Raw genomic sequence first — 20,384 nt, 5'->3', positions numbered from 1 at the left:
ATTGAACATAATTGAATGATCTAGACCCCATCACTAGTACCATAAACTTTGACATCAGTCTTTAGTCTTTGGTTGACTGACATTGACAGTTGACAGATGATGCGCGGTGACGCTTTACCGAAGAATCTTGGTTGTTATTGTTTTTGTGATTTTTCTTATTATCTAGTGAATAAGAAATCGCTGAACAAGAAAAAATAAATAATACATACAAATACCTTCCGATACATCTAAGAGTTCCAAAATATACCTGGCGACTAACCTCCAAAATGCCTTACGCGAATCAACCTTCTGTACACATTACAGAATTAACTGATGATAATGTGAAATATGTTGTTGAAGACACCGAATTAAGCGTAGCAAACAGCATGCGTCGCGTGTTTATTGCTGAAACACCAACAATGGCCATCGATTGGGTTCAGTTGGAAGCAAACTCTACAGTTCTCAGTGACGAATTCCTCGCTCACCGTATTGGTCTCATTCCCCTCATATCCGATGAAGTCGTAGACAAAATTCGTTATTCCAGAGATTGCATGTGCGTCGACTTCTGTACAGAGTGCAGCGTCGAATTTACTCTGGATGTGAAGTGCACTGATGACCAAACCAGACACGTGACGACTGCTGACTTGAAGTCGAGTGACCCACGAGTAGTGCCTGCCACGTCTCGCCACCGGGATGAAGATCAAGCAGACTATGGAGAGGCAGATGAGATTTTGATTATCAAGCTCCGAAAAGGCCAAGAGTTAAAGCTGAAGGCCTATGCAAAGAAAGGCTTTGGAAAGGAACATGCTAAATGGAATCCTACTGCTGGCGTTTCATTTGAGTATGACCCAGATAATATCATGAGGCACACTCTGTACCCCAAACCAGATGAATGGCCTAAGAGTGAACACACAGAACTTGATGAAGATCAGTATGAAGCAGAATTCAACTGGGAAGCCAAACCTAACAAATTTTTCTACAATGTTGAATCATCAGGATCTTTGAAACCTGAGAATATTGTCCTAATGGGTATTGTAGTTCTAAAAAATAAGTTGTTAAATCTCCAAATGCAACTGGCTCAAGAGGCACAAAATGATGCTTTAGCTATTAATTAAATTTAAGGACAGTAAACAATAAATATGAATTAAATCTAATGGTTTTGTTATTATTTTAAATGCCTGTGGTTCCATAAACCTACGGTTTAGTCACAGCAAAGAAAATGTTTAATATTATTAATTACAGTAATTACATTCAATATAGTACATACTGTAAAATGTGTAATCAAATACATATAAAACGAAAATTGCATCTAGGTATGTCATTGACAAGACAATACATATCTCTGTTCCCACCTAATCCTTTTTACAATTTACTCATGACTTTTCAGAAATAAATCTAAAACTCAAATCTGTCACATGTTATGACTTTTAAATCATAGGTGCATAATTTTAACTTTCAAATCCAAAATTATTGGTAAATCTAAATTATGATGTCGGAAAAAATTGAGAAACTAAAACAAAATGACCCCGGATGGAACGTGTTTGGAGATGGTATACAAACTGTAAAGCATTTAGAGGTATTTTTGCAGAATTTTAACTTGTGTCAAAGCTTGTGAAATTTAATTTAAGAAATAAGCAAATAAAAACTAATCTTATTATATTTCTTCAAAAGGGTGATGAACAGAGATCTGAATCCATAAGTAAAATTAAGTTAAAACTGCAAGATATCCAAGATGCTCATACAAGAATTAAAAATGATGTAGTCTTCACTCCAGTCATAGTAAGTTCCCAGACATTTATGAAGTGTCTGAAACTCTGAATGGATTACTTGGCCTATTGAGTACTTATTTAATATTTTTTTATAGGAAGCAAAATATGTAGGTAAAAACTTTTGCAATGTTTTCTTCAAGTGCGAAAATCTACAATATACTGGAAGGTAAGAAGTCACATAAGTACCTACCTACTCGTAAAATTGTTGTATGTATAATATTTCTTCCTTTTTATGTAAAGTTGTATTTATACTATAACTTTTTTTTATTGAAACCCAGTTTCAAAGCACGTGGAGCGTGTAACGTCCTCTCGAGTATGTCTCCATCAGACAAGAGTAGAGGCTGCACCATATCAGGTGGCCGCAACTATCTCTGTGCCATGACGTACTACGGGTTCAAGCAGTCTGTGCCGATGAACGTGGTGGTACCAAAGGACTGCCCACTGGCAGACAAACACAGATATAAGGAGAACTTCGCCATCGTCAAAGTGTACGGAAACGACATCAACGATGCCAGTCTCCATGCCTTGAGTTACTGCAATGAAATCGGCTCTAACTACATACATGGGTGGGTATAGTACGAGGAGTACATAGGTGGCAGACGATATGATATTTACGACAGATGGTATTACTTAGTTCGAAAGTTACTTCTTATAATATAATATGTAATATCGGTTCAACTGCTGAACTAATATTGATTGAATAAGTAAGCGGCTCTACCTTCCCATTCCAATAGGCTTCAATCACTGTCTTACCCTCATCTTTCTCTGGATGGTCTGGAAGATAGCGCCTCTAACGCTAAGACCGCCTAGTTAGTGCTGTTTCGATCTTGTATCTTTTATTTGTCATGGTTTAAAGTTTGAGTTTTGTAAGAAACGTATCTTGAATCTTGAAATTAGATAAGAAACTGAATTGGTCAGCATTGAATATTACTGGACATATTAAGTGGTATAAGTACGCGTGACTGTTGCTTGCTTGACCTCTGAAACCAGCCCTACGCGCGTATACACAAACATTACTATGTCTCCCAGTGCGCGTGGATGCACAGGGTCACACACGAACCAATCACAGAGCTCCTTTCAACGCAGTGCATTCGATTTGCAGATTCACTTAAGCAAGCATCGTTTATGAATACGGGCGTTAGCCATGTTTTTAAAATTTCTCTCAACAACCAGCACGGACCGCCTGGACTTGATCGCGGGCTACGGCACGGTGGGGCTAGAACTGCTGTCGCAGCTGGACAAGATCGACGCAATCATCTGCCCCGTCGGCAGCGGTGGTCTACTCGCCAGCACTGTCCTCGCGGTCAAGAGCCTCAAGCCTAATTGCTTGATTTATGTAGGCGCTTTTTTATACTTAGTAGACCACATAGGAACTTTTGAATTGATTCCTAGCTAAATGTGAAATCTCAATTCTCAACCACTGAGGCGCCGATGATATTACTTTCTTACGTAATTTGTAGAGCATTTTACTTATTTTCTACTCGTAACATACTTACTCGTAATAAGACCGCACACCGTTACGGCTTCCTGCATGACACAAAGGTTGACTGGCGGAGAAAGCTTTTATTTTGCATTAATTCCACCCTTTGTACATTCTAGTCCAATTAAGTTTTAAATAAATAAATAGTAGGTAACTACCTTACCTAATTACCTATAGTAGGTTAGGCATACTTATTTATCCTACCTACTTACTTTCAAAATTGCTACGACGCAGACAAGTAATAAGTATAGTAGACGAAGTTAGCTATAACTGATTTAATTTATTTACTCATTGATGTTCCTTCTTAGGGCGTGGAATGTACGTTAGCACCGACCATGACGAAAGCGATACAGGAGAAGAAGCCTGTGATGATTCAAATGACGCCTTCTATCGCCGACAGCCTCGGGAAAATCATCGCCAGCAATAACGCTTTCAATATCATCAAAGGATATTTGGATAAAATGGTCCGATTGTTTTAATTAAATTAAATATTTTCTGTTAAAATATGTAATTTTAAACTCTACTTTTATATGGCTAGATTACCATTGATGAAGTATGGATTTCCCGTGCGATGATCAATATCATGGAGCGTGAGAAAATGATGGTGGAAGGCGCAGCTGCCTGCCCCGTCGCTGCCATCATCGCGGGGAAAGTGCCTGAACTTCGTGGAAAAAAGTAGGTATACCTTATAAATATTGTCTTTACATCTCTACAAAATAAGATTTATTTTAGTTAGGAAATAATGAGTACCTTGGTCACTGAGGCGCCCTGAAAGGGAGCACAGAACACCACAAGTCCGATTTTTACAAAAACTCGTCCTAGACGGGAACACCAAGATCTGCATTTTAGACCGCACTCGAAAGCGTCTTCTTTACGATCGAACGTGTTTATGTTGTTTAGCGTGGTATGCATCCTTTCCGGCGGGAACCTGAACAGCAACCGCCTGGCGTGCGTGATCGCCCGCGGCATGGCGGCCGAGGGGCGGCTGGTGCGCTTCGCGGCCTCGCTGCCGGACGCGCCGGGCGCCATGGCCAAGCTGCTCAACAAGGTCACCGACAGCGGCGCCGACGTCAAGAGCTTCGTGCCGGAGCGCGCTTGGATGCGGCGGGACGTGTTCACTGTCACTGTGAGTATGCAGATGTTACATGACTGGACTTGAACAGCAACCGCCTGTCGTGTGTCGTGGACCGCGGCATGCCATACCGCTGGCTGATACCAGGATCGATTCCTGATGAGTCAAGAGAAAAAAATATACACTCGCGAACAAAAGTATGGAATCACCCCATTCGTTTTGAGTAATCTTTGTAGCTAAACGACTATAGTATGAAGATTAAATTATAAATGGTACAGGTTTAAAGGTTACATTACAAACTTTAACTTGATACCATAGATGCATAGATAGTCATTGAGTTCTTCAGATCGTTGGGAACAAAACACAAGAGGATGATTCCATACTTTTGCCCGTAAGTATATTTTGTTTTTATTAATTTCGCGTCTGGGTGTGCAGGGATAGGAGCAATCTCATTTTAACACATAAGTAAATATGGCAGCTGTAGGGTCTTATTTCAAGACAATTTTAGCACTAACACAGCTGAGTAGTAAACACTGTACACAGAACTCAGAGGAACCTCTACATGCTTTCAGGTAAATATGCTGATTGAGACGAGCGACATGAACCACGCAAGAGAGTTGGAGAAGAAGTTGGTGAAGGACTACCCACATTCGCAGTTTACGTTTCTATGAACCCTGGACATTGTCTTTATAATATTTGTGAAATAACTACGTTTTAAGAAAATTACTATTTATTAGCATTTTAAATACATTTTTGTGTTACAAAATGAAGTCTTTTATTTAATTCGTATGGTCTAACAGTACCTAGTACTAAAAACGGACAGTGAGCTAGGCTGGGATGGATAAGCATATGGATGATCACGTTTATCCTAAACATTCATCATGCTTCAAGTTCAAGACAAACCTCTTTCATCTTAGATAATGAGCTATTATTCAGTCAGGGAATATCTCGACGAACAATAGAATTTTAATCAGACTAACGAACAACAATTAATTTTTATTTATATAGATGACATATTTGATTTGATAATTTTTGTAAGGAATATTTTAATTGGCGACATTGATAGGTACTATTAATTTAATTTTACATTGACATTTTTTTTTTTTTAATCATTTGACATTTATATTATTGAATCCTATAATTTTTGCACGTCTGTGATCAGACTAAACACATCATGATCCTATTTTAATATTGTCACCCTGTATTACTGTGTTTTTAGCAAATAAACGTTTTGAATTTGAATTTTTGAATTTGAATTTGAATGGTTTAGCTCCGTAGACAATAATAAATCTCTGATATCATGCCTGATTTGATGTTGTCATTAATTTGTAATTCTGTCAAAAACTTTAGGCAAGTTTTTGGTCAATATAAATTCAAAATTCTAGTGTAAAAAGTAACCATTTCTCGCGCAACATGGTAAATATTTGTAAGATACTATTGTGTTTAGAATCTTATTACACATTGGCATATTATTAATCAATTTCATTTCCAGGATGAGTCCGAGTCAGCAAGTGGACCACACATTCTCTCGTTTTCTGAAATAAAGCAAGCAGCCGAGAGAATTGAAGGGGGTATCATACACACCCCTCTCTGTGTATGTTACCATAACATTTGATTTTATTTTGATGTTTCATCATCATCCATATTTGATAATATACTTAACTGCTATTTTCTATCCCAGGAAGCAAAATTGAGTAAGTTCATGGACTACAACTTATATCTGAAATGTGAAAATCTACAATATACCGGAAGGTAAAATACAGTTTATTTCAAGTCTAAAATCGAGAAGGTAAATTTAACTTGTTAAATTACTTATCTACTTACTTTTGCTTTCTACAGTTGTGCTGAACGCGGTATCCGTAACGCGCTTCTGGCGATCGGACAAGAAGGCAGCTCTCGCGGGGTCATAGTGCCTTCCAACGGGAACATGGCCATGGCAGCCGCTTACCATGGTGGAACATTGGGTATACCGGTAAGATCTTACATCAAAATCATCGACCATACATAACATCGAGTAAGCTATTGTTGTTTTGATCGTAAGCCGCCTCGAAGGACCAAAATTGATTAATGTAGAATAACATCGAGTTTATTTACGTTTCACCATTGGTTTTTGAACGTAACCCGGCTCGAAGGACCAAAATTATTGATGTGCATGAATAATGGTTTCGTAACTACTTACTTATTTTATGCCCGTTGTGACGTTATATTTGATGGTCAATGATATTCGTTACTTTCAGGTGACAGTGGTGTTGCCGGACCGCACGCCGCCGGCGCAGGCGCAGCGCTGCGCGGAGCTCGGCGCGGACGTGGTGCTCTGCGGCGAGACCTGCGACGACGCGGCCACCTACGCGAGGAAGGTGCACCATGATAGCAGGCAGATATTGTTAAGGTAAAAAGGTTTAAGACTTTCTAAAGTACCGATTAGGTAGGTACTTTCATCGTCCGCTACTTGCTGAAACTTTTAGATGTGCTCTGTTCTTAATGGGTGCACTTATTAGGTAGGTACTCACCTAACAAATTACTTACGTAGCCCTGTGTCTAATCGATTGAGGCACGATAGAAATAAATTTTATTGTTATGTGATCTTACACTTAAATTAGGGTTCCACGAGCTAATAATTTTCCTACTTGTAGAAACTGCGTCCTATGTGTACCTATTAATTACATAGGTGGGAAACGATAAATATCGATAAAATACAACATTTACATTTGTTCAACAAAGGTTCACTGGTAGAGGATGCCATGGCATTAAGTTGGCCTCTTGTCATTGACTTGCACTTGCACTTCATTTGTGCCATGAAGTTTTTACATAAAAAATAAATAAGTACGACCCCAACTTACCAATTTTCAGCCCAGACGACCCGCTCGTGATGGCCGGCCTGGGGACAGTAGGCGTCGAGATCGTCACGCAGCTGCCAGAGGTGGATGCTGTGATAGTACCAGTGGCTTCAGGAGCTTTGCTTGCGTCCGTACTCGTGGCCTGCAAGAAGCTGAAGTGCTCCTGCCTTGTTTACGTAAGTTACCGTACTTACCGTCGCGTCTGTGTACTTACTGTGTACGCCTTATAGGCGTCTGATAAACTTACGATTTTTCTTCCCCATACATCAATTTTTAGCAACGATTCGTAAATCTTAACTCGACAGCATCGTAAATCGTTTGCACCACACTAAAATGTGACTAGCATGCCGTATTTTTTAAAATTAAGTGCATCATCTTATTACCGAATTTATAGACCAAAGATAATTATTTCCAACAGGGTGCGGAATGCGCGAAGGTGCCGAAAATGATGAAAGCGCTACAGGCAGGACGACCAGTGTCGGTACCTGTGATGCCCAACCTAGCTGAAGGACTGAGCATCTCAACTGTTGGATCCAACGCTTTTGCTACTCTCAAAGGGCGGCTGGATAGAATGGTAAAAACATTACGACAATGCTAGCTTTCATTAGCTTTTTTCACAAAAACTATACAACTTTTTGTGACGACAGTTGGTGGTGGAGGAAGCATACGTAGCGCGAGCTATCATCAGTGTGCTGGAACGTGAAAGACTGGTGGCGGACGGCGCGGGAGTCTGCGCCATTGCAGCCGTCATGCAAGGACTTGTCCCTGAGCTGCGAGGGAAACGGTAACTTTTCATCTACTAATAAAAAACATTTACTTACTTACCTACTTATTACGCAGGTAGTGTTTTCACTTTCTCTTCCCTAACTCGGTATCATCACTGTTTTACTAAGATTGGACGAGCATCTTCAAGTTCACTCTCACGAATAAAGAAAATTATCCCAAACTTAAACACAAACAAAACCTATTCCTATCTTCTCACCGTGGCCGTCCTAGACTACAGAATTGCTCACTATCGCCTGTCAATGTTTGTAGCGCGGTGTGGGCTACAAACATTGACAGGTGATAAGCGGCGGCAACATTGACTCAGGGAAGCTGTCACGCACCATCCAGCGCGGTCTGGCCGCCACCGAAAGGCTGCGCGCTTCGCCGTGGCTATGCCCGACCAAAGAACTGCTCACTAAAACCTTTCAATGTTTATAGCGCGGTGTGCGTGATAAGCGGCGGCAACATCGACTCCGGGCGACTGTCTCGCACCATCCAGCGCGGTCTGGCCGCCACCGAAAAGCTGGCGCTTCGCCGTGGCTATGCCCAACCAAAGAATTGCTTACTAAAACCTGACAATGTTTGTAGCGCGGTGTGCGTGATAAGCGGCGGCAACATCGACTCAGGGCGACTATCGCGCACCATCCAGCGCGGGCTTGGAGCTACGGGAAGATTAGTGCGCTTCGCCGTGGCCGTGCCCGACCACAGAATTGCTCACTAAAACCTGTCAATGTTTGTAGTGCGGTGTGCGTAATATCATAAGCGGCGCGGCAACATTAACTCAGGGCAGCTGTCACGAACCATCCGGCGCCGGTCTGGGCGCCACCGAGAGTCTGTGTGCTTCGCCGTGGCTATGCCCGACCAAAGAACTGCTCACTAAAACCTGTCAATGTTTGTAGAGCGGTGTGCGTGATAAGCGGCGGCAACATCGACTCAGAGCGACTAGACTGTTGCGCACCATCCAGCGCGGGCTTGGAGCTACGGGGAGATTAATGCACTTCGCCGTGGCCGTGCTCGACCACAGAACTGCTCACAAAAACCTGTCAATGTTTGTAGAGCGGTGTGCGTGATAAGCGGCGGCAACATCGACTCCGGGCGACTATCGCGCACCATCCAGCGTGGTCTGGGAGCTACGGGGAGATTAGTGCGCTTCGCCGTGGCCGTGCCCGACCACAGAACTGCTCACTAAAACCTGTCAATGTTTATAGCGCGGTGTGCGTGATAAACGGCGGCAACATCGACTCCGGGCGACTAGACTGTTGCGCACCATCCAGCGCGGGCTTGGAGCTACGGGAAGATTAGTGCGCTTCGCCGTGGCCGTGCCCGACCACAGAACTGCTCACTAAAACCTTTCAATGTTTATAGCGCGGTGTGCGTGGTAAGCGGCGGCAACATCGACTCAGGGCGACTATCGCGCACCATCCAGCGTGGTCTGGGAGCCACCGGGAGGCTGGTGCGCTTCGCCGTGGCCGTGCCCGACCACAGAACTGCTCACTAAAACCTGTCAATGTTTGTAGTGCGGTGTGCGTAATATCATAAGCGGCGCGGCAACATTAACTCAGGGCAGCTGTCACGAACCATCCGGCGCCGGTCTGGGCGCCACCGAGAGTCTGTGTGCTTCGCCGTGGCTATGCCCGACCAAAGAACTGCTCACTAAAACCTGTCAATGTTTGTAGAGCGGTGTGCGTGATAAGCGGCGGCAACATCGACTCAGGGCGACTATCGCGCACCATCCAGCGTGGTCTGGGAGCTACGGGGAGATTAGTGCGCTTCGCCGTGGCCGTGCCCCACCACAGAACTGCTCACTAAAACCTGTCAATGTTTGTAGTGCGGTGTGCGTGGTAAGCGGCGGCAACATCGACTCAGGGCGACTAGACTGTCGCGCACCATCCAGCGTGGTCTGGGAGCTACGGGGAGATTAGTGCGCTTCGCCGTGGCCGTGCCCCACCACAGAACTGCTCACTAAAACCTGTCAATGTTTGTAGTGCGGTGTGCGTGGTAAGCGGCGGCAACATCGACTCAGGGCGACTATCGCGCACCATCCAGCGTGGTCTGGGAGCCACCGGGAGGCTGGTGCGCTTCGCCGTGGCCGTGCCTGACCACCGCGGCGGGCTGGAGCAGCTGGCCAAGACCATCGCCGACGAGAACGCCATGCTCAAGAGCCTGGTCACTGAGCAGATGTGGGTGCACAGCGACGTTGGAACCACTTGGGTGGGTATACTATACCGTATAGGCCTATCAATTAGTTGCTGTTACAGGTTTAATTTTTTTAACCGGTAACCTACACCTGCTCGGGCGTCGGCAACCCGGCAACCCATCGGGCGTCAAAAACCATAAAAAATAAAAATCCAGAGCACTCCTGTCTCAAAAGGTTGCCGACCAGTACCACTGGACAGATGAATAAGAGCGAAACTTTCTTTTATGTAAATGTCTGTTTCATGATACATTATTACTTTTGTGGATTGTGAATCAATAAGAGCAATGTCATACTACATATTTGAACCTAGAACCTGTTACATACATTAACAACTTTTACTATGATTTCAGGCGAATGTTGTAGTGGAGACTGCAAATGATGAACACGCAACAAATTTCAAAGAGCGTGTTCGTGACCAATACCCTTCTGCAAGGTTTGCTGTGGTGGACCTTGATGAAAAACATAAGATTGCACGGTAACAGAAACACTGCCCATCATGAGATTATTAATGTAACAGAAAATTACTCAAAATTAACTTTTAGCTATTAAATGACTTTGTATCTTTCAATATTCAGTATTGACAAGCTTGGTATTTAATGTTTGTAACTGTGCAAGTGAACCTAATTAACAGAAAATGTTATAGCAAGGTGTTATTGAAAAGGAAAATAAAAGTAAAACAACAAAATTTGGATTTTCTTTTATTTTTTAGACTTATCCATAACCTTACGCAACAGGGTCATCGCCCTTGGTGGCTCGCGTGTAGATCACCTGTCCGTGGTGTTGGACTACCTGCTTGATGAGGCCTGGAAACAAAAACAGTTTTGATATAGCATCTTTTTAATGACTATGGAAATGTTATGAAAAGAAACAAAGACATCAGACTCAATATATCAGTTTGTAACTGTCAGTGTTCATCTAGTAAAAAGAGATCATCACAAGAAAGGGAAAAGATAAGATAATAAGGTATAGCAGTCATATTCAGAACATAACAGATTTTTTTTATCCGCAACGAGGAAGCTCTTGATGAGAGACACGATGATGATGAGAAAGATGACGCTATGCACTGAAGTGAGCTAAAAATCTGATAAATAAAGCACTTAATGGTGATGATTTACATACCCTTTTCCCTAAGTTCGATGAGGGCTCGCCTCGCCAGAGATCCTCGGACCTTTAGCCTTTCAGAGACCACTGCGGGGGTGATCAGCTTGTACTGGGGCACTTCTTTGTACAGCTTCTCGTATGTTGGTTTGTCAAACAACACCTGGTTGTTCAGCTTGTCACGGACTTTTCCTTTGGACCACTTCTGCAATAGAACACAACCACAACACATTAGTTACTATTGAAAAACATTAATGAAAAGTTGATCTGATAGAAGTCAATGCCATCAGCCTCAATATATCAGATTTTACTCTCATAGTATTCAAGATAGGAAGTTTTAATCACATGGCATTGTTTATAATTATGTTGAGTTTTTAGTATTATGATCAAAGTAAATAATTGGGGCAATTAAGCTGCCTAGTACCACTTTCGATTACTGAAATAGTTTCCAATAGACTGAACAAAGAAATTAGGTTCATTTCCACTAAACTTTAGGGAGTAACTACCAAGCTGACAACACTCACATAACCTCTTTTTTAGACATGTCAAATTATTTACCTTCTTCTTGGCTTTGCCACCACCAGATCCTTCCTTCTTCTTCTGGGTCTTCTGTGGCTGCTTGGCCGAAGCCTTTGTGTCCTTTTTGGGCGGCTAAAATCACAAAAATATTCTTGAACGTCGGCACAACCACGAGGTAAACTAGTGGAAACACATGCTAATTTGGTGCTAGCGAAAGATAACATTTTAAATATGTAATTGTACTTGATTATAACTTTAAAATGCACTAAATTTATGTAATATTTAACGCGAAACACTATTTTTTACGAATTTCTCGACTTCGACAAATGCTACTCACCATGTTGAAACCGGAAAGAGACTAGACAAGCGAAATGACGGATAGCTTGTCGTTGTCTCTGGTTGCTTTTTGACAGGTAGAAACGTTCCAATACTAACTCGTATTAGTGTGGAATTTTGTTTATTAATCATAATATAAAACAAAAAAATGCAAATTAATCTGCCTAACTAATTTTCAGATGTTATTTTTTGTTTATTCAATAAGTTTGGGTGGCCAATTCATTTTATAATCTGAAATTCATTATACAAACCATGTAAGTGACAGACAATGAATAAATTGTTTCTTAGCGATTTCGAACGTTTACCGGAAACGGTGCCAATTGCCATAGACTGTATTTGAACATCCAATGTAATGCAGTAACGTTATTAATAATAATTAACGTTATCTGAATAACGTTGGGTTAATTCCGTCAGCTGTAGTATAGCATAATCACAGTAGATATATGAGCTAAAGCAGTACGGAAACTTAGCCCTTTCGGCGAGTTAAATACCTACACTTCAACTGAGTGTTAGGGTTGGCACTCTTAATCTTTATAAAATTAATAAGGTTCTGACTTACTTATTTATTAAAATGTTTATTTAGGTTTTTTAATTATCAAATACCTAATGGAATAAATCAATTGACTAAGTAGTTAACAAAAAAATAAAACGTTAATTAGGTTCTATAATGATCGAATACATAATCGAATAAATTAATTAAGTACTATTAGAGGCCGGTAGAAGATATTCTATTCTCATAAATAAAATACCGGATACTTACTTTCACATAGCTACTTATTGCCTCATTTTAAATACAGTTCATCACTTAGTACAAAAGTGCACGGAGCAAATTACTTTATCAAATAGAACACATAAATTGTTTAAAAGCGTAATTACGTAATTTAAAAAGAACTGTTACAAAATCAGATGGAAGCAGTTTATTTGAAAAGTAATATTTAATCATTTTTACAATTCAGAATTATTACGAAGTTTAAAAAATGAAAGTTCTGGTATGGAAGATGCAGAGTTCAAGCAGCCGTATACTACGCAATACACTCGTGACATATTTTTTTAAAAATAGGGTGACGGCACCAGTAATGGACATGGCACCAATTATGGACATTTTTTTCGTTGATCGAATTTATTAAGCAACTGTCGCAACATTTTGAACTGGCAACACTAAAATCACAATCAATAGATGTTTGGGCTATCATTTTGACACACGTCACCAAAATCGGCCACTTTGTTTTAAGATAGCTGTGAAGTGAAATCTCGTTGCGCACGGTGGTCATGAAAATCCGTTTTTACTATTGAAATCGTTAAGGAAGTGAGTACATATTTGTGCTTGGTGCTATCTTGTGTTGTGTTATAATGAGATTTGATGTTATTTGTACTGAATAATAATAAATAGCAAGTAAATTGAGCTAAGTTAAAAATGTCTTATCACAGCCATAAGTTTTTTCTGGGGTTTGTTCATTACTGGATTCGATATTTTATTAAATTCAGTAATGGACAAGTGTCCATGCTTAAGTTTTAAACTGATTTTTTAGTTTATTGTATTAAATTATTTAATTTGATGCACTAAACATTTGGGTTGAGTTGATTTTATAATTGCTCTTTATTTTCCAATGTTGGACGATGTCCATAACTGGGTATTTTTAGTTGTCCATAATTGGGTTCTTCGTTTTGTCTTAGATGGCACCAAAACAAAATTACACCCCCAAACATGGAGAGAGCATTATGGATGCCGTAAGGATGGGGGAAAAGATAAGCACGGCTGCCCTCCGGTTTGATGTTCCACGAATAACCTGGGTTACCTCCGCCATATCGAATAACAAATGATCGAAAGTAAAAATGTCAAACACGTTTCATCGAAAACTCAAAACATCGAACGATTAAAATACAGAATTTACAAAATGATCGAAATAATCTTCAAAAGATCTAAGGATTAAACTATCGAAAATTGATCTTATTGTATAGTTTAATAGGAAGATGGAGGTAAGGGTTCCTTGTTGTTGACTATGGTACCCTAGAAATTAAAAAAAAAATAGTTTTATTTATATTCATTATAATTATGACATTTAGTTTGAACTTCTTTACTGATTTTCGATATTTTAATAATTCGATATTCTGAACATTTGATCATTTGTAAATTCGATATTTTGATCGTTTAAAGTCTTGGGATGACGTTACCGAAGAAGGCATTCACAAATGGTTCGATGAAATAACGAGATACATAGAAGTTATAGGTTTAAAAGATGTTTTAGATGAACCCAGCCGAATATTTAATACCGACGGAAGCGCATTTTGTCGCCAGATGGTTGATTGAAAGTCTGATACTTGAAAATCGGAGACTGATCATGTTGAAAGTTCAAATAGCACTAATAAAAGTTGATTTGTGACATCATTTGTTTCATTCATGTGTTCAATACAAAAGTGTCCATTAATGGATGTTCATAATTGGGTCCATGTCCATGACTGGGTGTCCATTACTGAATTTTTGATGTCCATCAATGGTGATTTCGTAAATTTCAATTTATAATTTTTTTATTAATTATCTATTAAACGTACAGGATTTTTGGTTTTGTTTAAATGTTCCTCATGTATTTAAGTGCCGAAAAAAAAATCACCACTTTTGTATCGCCAAAAAACATCCCCTTTTTAAACGAAATTCGAATTTAGTGCGCTTAACATGTCCATGATTGGTTCCGTCACCCTACAGCGGAACGTGCATGCAATAAAATTATTATTAAAAACACAACGCGCGCGACACTCGCGACGGATGGACTGCGAGGTTCGCTTAGAGCTCGTGTAAAGCGTGCGTCTGTGTGCGTGAGTCTGATTTCGAGCGTTTGTATGAAGCTTCCGTACTGTTTGATTTATCTACTGTGGCATAATCGCAAACCAGTCGAAAAGCCCCTTTTTTGTATGGAGTTTTGACGGATTCGATTTGATCAAAAAATGCGTTTTGTCTAGGGGGGCTGCATCTGTATATGTTAGAGGCTGCCTGCTGTAGATCTAACGAGGCTGGTAGGCTGCATCATGAAAACCAATGAAGGCCGCGTTTATTAAGACCATTGTTAATTTTTTTTGTAGCTGGTGGTGGCTAGGATCCGTCGTCATTGATTTTTTTGGTACTTTCTTTTATCTAACTAAACCAAAAGTTTGATATTTAGAAAATGAATAGTTCTATAGATACAAATAGGATAAATAAAGAAGCGTATTAGCGTAGTGTAAAATGCCCAAGGATATTTATTTATTTTATTTAAATAAAATAAATATTATTTCATAACAATTTTTATAACAATAACATAGTAATAGCATTACATTTGTGACTGCAGCGATTCGTAATACGCCAGTTCTTCGTCCGTCACCGAGGGCCGGAATGATTCGACGCCTTGCCACAACTCCGACACCCCAAGTATCACCGAGTCAGGACTTAGCTCACTCTCTTTTACTAAACCTGAAACAAATGTTCAATTTTTAGTCTTTTTAAATATAATGGGTTCATGCATCTGTGTCGTCTGTTGGCATTTTAAGACTTGTGTATGTCGTACCTACATCTGTACCCTAAGCACGTATAAATCGAATTTCTTATACAACGGTAGCGACGCTGTTTTGTTTTACATACAAAAGAAACGATTGTTTCATGCTCCGGTTTCAGATCACTTTGTAGTCAGCGTTAAGAATTTACGTGCAGTGTGTAACAGGGTATTAGTAGCTTTATAGCTACTGTATAATAACACCGTACCTTTGTGCAATTTCTCGACCACGGCTCTCACGGCGGCCGAGCGTGCGGTGGACACCACGGACAGTAGGTCGGCGCCCGTGCAGCGCTCTGGTAGCGCCGCCGATACGTCCTCTAGTTTCACCTCGGGTCGGAGTTTGTGGCTGTAATGTAGAGAAGTATAAATAAATAATCGTCAGTAAGTTATCATTATGTATAGTCCACGCCAATAGAAACTGTCAATTTTTTAAACAAAAATTGTAATAAATAAAGGCGGAAAACATTGTTACCGAACTGTCTATGTATCTACATAGATTGCTGTTTATTAATTTATTTAATTAGGACAACCAACAAGACAGACACAAATTCAAGCAAAGGGGTTTACATACATAATTTTGTGTTAGGACTAGGTGCTATCTTAATTACAGGCTGCCACACAAGTGGACATTGACTGAATATGAAACTTAAACGTTAAGTAATGTTTTAAGGATATGGAGACAGTTTAATTTCTCATTGATTGATTTGATTTTTATAATATTGCTTTTACGAAATAGACTGACCCTATTGTTGTGGACTATAGGACTATAAACAAAATAATTTATGGTCAATGAAAATAATGAGCCTTACTTTCGACACAGCGCTTTCAAGACGCACGTCTTCTCATAGAGGCCGTTGTACGGCCCGACGTAGATGAGTTTGTCCAGGCGTCCTGGTCGGAGGAGCGACTGCTCTAGTAAGTCCGGCCGATTTGTAGCTCCCATTATGAATACGAAACTTGACGTATCTGCATCTGTAAGAAAAAAGAAATACATGTTTGTTGAAAATGCTTTGAGATATAGAAATGAGATCCCCCAGGCACGCTTAGATATCTAAGGTAGTATAGGGACGCATAATTTCTAAGGGGGCCGGTATAGCCGCCCCCTTGCTTGAATATTAGCTGCGAGTGCAGAGGTTTCTTCGCCTCTCTGATACCTAACATTATTGTGTACTGCGCAGTGTTACTGGTTGTTATGGAAAGCCTTGGGGTAGGCCTTTGTCTAGCAGTCATCATTCGGCTGAAACAAACTAACTGCGCAGCGGCTCGTGCGATGTTGCGAGCCACCGTAAAGTTTGCATCGGACTGTATCAATCTCCGGTCACCGAGCAGATAGAATTTCGTACAATGACCTCAAGCTACCCATCCTTATCGCGCGTAATTATATTGCTATCGCGCTCGCACACTAACTTCGGCCGCCCGTCGCACAGTGAGTGTGTCAGCGACCGGACTTTATAAAATGCTAATTACCGTCCCCGCTGGCGACCCCGTCCAGTTCAGCCAGCAGCTGGCTGACGACGCGATCGCTGGCGCCACCGGAGTCTCCCGCGGCTCCACGGCGCGGCGCCAGGGCATCCAGCTCGTCCAGGAACACTATGCACGGAGACGACGCGCGGGCTGACTCGAACACTGGAACATTCATTCAAATAGTTAAGGATCTTACACGTGATCAAGATACGGATGTCATGCTACGACGCGGCAACGTATCGAGGTACTGTCAGCACCAAATAGTAGTTCGTGAGACCCAAAGTGGCTAAAAAGTTCACAATACGTATTTATTACTATTGGAATAAGTTGTGTTGTCAATGTTTTGGCTACTTTGGGTGTCACTAACTATGTATTTGACGCCGACTGTACGAACATCATAAAAGTTCACAATACGACATCGAAACTCGGTAGGACACACGTCTGGAAGACATCGTTCCGCGTGATTAACTATGTAGGCTAACATTTTTTACCTTTATGTAGCAAAGGAAAGTGAAATTGGAAAAGGAAATGTATGACACAAACCTTTTCTAACATTCTCCTCAGATTGTCCAATGTACATGTTCAGCAATTCTGGACCTTTCACACTTAGAAAACTGACATTAAGTTCGGTACTGACTGCTTTTGCTACTAAAGTTTTTCCACAACCTGGTGGACCATACAATAGAATTCCTGAAAAGATAAATTCATATTGTTAAGAATAATAAGTTCTTAAAACTGTAAAATCTTGATTTAGTGATATATTAAACAGTTTATACCTGATCTTTTGAGACTAGAGTTTTTAAATAGGTGAGGGTATTTTATTGGGAATTCTATTGTCTTTAAAAGTTCTTTCTTTAATTTTTCTAAGCCTCCAATATCTTCCCAGTAGACCTTTGGTATTTTAGGAGCATCCAAATGGTGACTTTGCAAGCTCCTGATTGATTCTGCAAAAACATACAGTAAATTAATTGTTCTATATTAGCTTGTGTAAGCAATATGCAATGTTTTTATACAATTACCTAAAGCTGAATTAAAGTCCTCTTCTTGTAACAGTCTCAAATCTGGATTAGGTCTTATAGTCACATAAGCATTCTGTTGTTTCAAGTAGGACTCTCTCAATGCAAAATGAACTAAAGTATCCAAATCCCCATATTGAAAAGTTTCTGTCTTTGCTGCCACCCTTTGTATAACTTCTTTAGCATTTGCACTCAGAGACAACCCATCATCATCGATATCAAAAGAATTCAGACATTTCTTGGGTTTTTCACCATTAATATTAAGTTGCATCACAGATGTAAACCATTGCAGAACTTCTGCCCTCTGCTGTGGGTTTAATCTAGGAATATGGAATTTTTCTAGGAACAATCTTTGAATATTTGGTTTCAATTCCACCCTCTCAGTGACTGCAATAAATATGATTGGGTGTTTAGAGTAGTTCTGGTACAGCTCATTTATTATGTTGATGAAGTATTCCATCACTCTGCAGTCTTCATTGTTCTCAGGATCCACTGCAAATACCTGGGAAACAAGTTTATTGAAATTGTACTAGCTCTTTGGTTTAGCAGTGTTATCTAGATTTAGTAATGGTAGTTTACCTCAAAGTTATCTAATAACACTATCACAGGAGCTGAAGTTTTGGCTTTTTGGATTGTTGCATTGATTTTGCTTTCAGTCTGCTTGGCAGTAGAGCTTTGTAGAGAATTGCAGTCAACCGGCATACAATTCATTCCTACAAAAAAGTAAATAAATTTTATTAAATACTGGAGAGAGAGTAAAGTTTTGTGTAGGTCCCCTAATTACAAAATAGTCATGTTCATCATCACAGAATATTGATAAAGAACTTGTGTAGCTTATTTAAAAATTGTACCCTTCTTACCATTGTATTTGGCTAGAATTTTCACCAATAAATGCCTCCCAGATCCCATTGATCCTGTCAGAAGTAGCATTGGAATAATGGGGCTTGTCATGGATGAAGATAAATCATCTGAAAGCAAAATACGACTTGTAGTTAATATTATTTAAATTCAATTTAAAGTAGTACTTCAATCAAAAATCATTTTGTTACTTACTAAGCTCTCCAGTTAAGAACGGTGCAATAGTTTCTTGAATTTGCTTGAACTTTTCTTTCAAGCCAGAGGGACACATACTTAATAAAGCTGGTTCAGTGAGTTTAAAGAACTCATCTTTAGGCTTCAGTGTGTGCACATTCTCTCCTAAGCTTAGCTGGGTCACCCCTTTCACAATGAAATATGGCTTGATAACATTGTCTGCCACTTTTAAACTATCCTTTTTCTCATCCTCTGTTGCATTTGCACTATCCAGCTTTTTGCATTTGAAATACAGTTTACATGTATTTTCAACTAAATCCAAATATTTATAGTGATACTTTGTTGTGTTATTTGGTGTGAGATCTATACTGAACACATCATTCAGACTCACTAGCTTTGGTATCTCAAAGTAATTGCTTAAAACTTCTTTGATAAAATCATTAGATAAATCATAATCATTAACCACAAGGCTTACTTCAGCTGTAGCTGCAATTTTTGGTGCACATTCCAAAGATGGCACTGGGTGGAATGACACTTTTATATCACTGTAGTTCTTCAATCCAAACGAAGATATTAGACTGTATTGTTCATTTTCTGTGGTAAAGGCAACAGTATCACCCACAAGTTTTGACCCTACCACAGGCACTATTTTAATGTTGTCCAGTCTGTCGCATGATTTGTCACTCCATAGTTTTTTGTGGATTTCAGAGGTCATGAAGTTAAGGTTGTGTTTGAATAAACTGTCTGATTTATTATTTTTTCCTCCATATTTCTTCTTAGTTTCTGGGGTTAACTTTATTGCAAGCCAAAGAACTCCATTGTCTATATAGAATAAATTTTCACTACTTAGTTGTATAAATTCATCCCTTGAAATGACATAGCATTTGTGCAAGAGAACTGGTAGGTTATCATCCAAATAATCCTGAATTAGAAATCTGTGAGCATTTGTTGAAATTGTTTTTACAGCATATCCATTCATATCTTTCTGTCGAATCTTCTTATTATAGTTAATTCTATGCTTTATTGCAAGGAAGACTAGGAACGTTTGGTAGTTGAACTTTGGATAGATGATTTTCAGGCAAAATTTTATCACCCATAATTTTTTGGAAGTTTGTTCATTCATAGTAATTTGCCACCACCTTTATATGCATTCATTTATAAATCGTGAAATACAAGTCTTAGTATTGTTGGTTCTTGACCTACAAAAAACTTTCTAGCACTTAAAAATAGCAAGTAAAAAATTGTTTGTTGATCTCCAGTCGAAATCCACCATCAGAATTTTTAAATTGACACTGA

At 39.8% G+C, this 20,384-nt stretch overlaps 4 protein-coding genes across 4 annotated transcripts; 2 read left to right on the top strand and 2 right to left on the bottom strand.

Moving 5' to 3' along the window:
- Window positions 1–77: 77 nt before the first annotated feature.
- On the top strand, window positions 78–1,133 carry RpII33 (RNA polymerase III subunit RpII33). Its single transcript, XM_028320712.1, has one exon. It carries the CDS (start codon window positions 267–269, stop codon window positions 1,092–1,094), a length of 828 nt encoding a protein of 275 aa, XP_028176513.1. The 5' UTR covers window positions 78–266; the 3' UTR covers window positions 1,095–1,133.
- Window positions 1,134–1,468: 335 nt separating this feature from the next.
- Window positions 1,469–10,678, top strand: LOC114364549 (uncharacterized). Its single transcript, XM_028320739.1, has 16 exons — window positions 1,469–1,555; window positions 1,844–1,914; window positions 2,027–2,314; window positions 2,922–3,084; window positions 3,537–3,692; window positions 3,767–3,903; window positions 4,129–4,354; window positions 5,793–5,894; window positions 5,982–6,052; window positions 6,140–6,272; window positions 6,538–6,689; window positions 7,151–7,313; window positions 7,556–7,711; window positions 7,785–7,921; window positions 9,888–10,113; window positions 10,450–10,678. The coding sequence occupies exons 1-16, from the start codon at window positions 1,469–1,471 to the stop codon at window positions 10,576–10,578; spliced, it is 2,397 nt and encodes a 798-aa protein (XP_028176540.1). The 3' UTR covers window positions 10,579–10,678.
- A 106-nt stretch (window positions 10,679–10,784) lies between these two features.
- On the bottom strand, window positions 10,785–12,156 carry RpS25 (ribosomal protein S25). Its single transcript, XM_028320754.1, has 4 exons — window positions 12,054–12,156; window positions 11,756–11,848; window positions 11,219–11,402; window positions 10,785–10,902 (listed from the first exon to the last, which is right to left on the bottom strand). Exons 1-4 carry the CDS (start codon window positions 12,054–12,056, stop codon window positions 10,823–10,825), a joined length of 360 nt encoding a protein of 119 aa, XP_028176555.1. The 5' UTR covers window positions 12,057–12,156; the 3' UTR covers window positions 10,785–10,822.
- Window positions 12,157–15,278: 3,122 nt separating this feature from the next.
- Window positions 15,279–20,358, bottom strand: LOC114364532 (peroxisome assembly factor 2). Its single transcript, XM_028320718.1, has 10 exons — window positions 19,110–20,358; window positions 18,917–19,024; window positions 18,636–18,769; window positions 18,060–18,558; window positions 17,817–17,984; window positions 17,584–17,730; window positions 17,044–17,202; window positions 16,386–16,548; window positions 15,783–15,922; window positions 15,279–15,494 (listed from the first exon to the last, which is right to left on the bottom strand). The coding sequence occupies exons 1-10, from the start codon at window positions 20,209–20,211 to the stop codon at window positions 15,355–15,357; spliced, it is 2,760 nt and encodes a 919-aa protein (XP_028176519.1). The 5' UTR covers window positions 20,212–20,358; the 3' UTR covers window positions 15,279–15,354.
- Between the last annotated feature and the right edge of the window lie 26 nt (window positions 20,359–20,384).

Source organism: Ostrinia furnacalis, unplaced genomic scaffold (genome assembly GCF_004193835.3).
Source record: "Ostrinia furnacalis isolate ACB-3 unplaced genomic scaffold, ASM419383v2 OfSCF7447, whole genome shotgun sequence".
Lineage (NCBI taxonomy): Eukaryota > Metazoa > Arthropoda > Insecta > Lepidoptera > Crambidae > Ostrinia > Ostrinia furnacalis.
The sequence above is the reverse complement of the archived record's forward strand: the minus strand, read 5'-3'. Positions and strand labels throughout refer to the sequence as shown.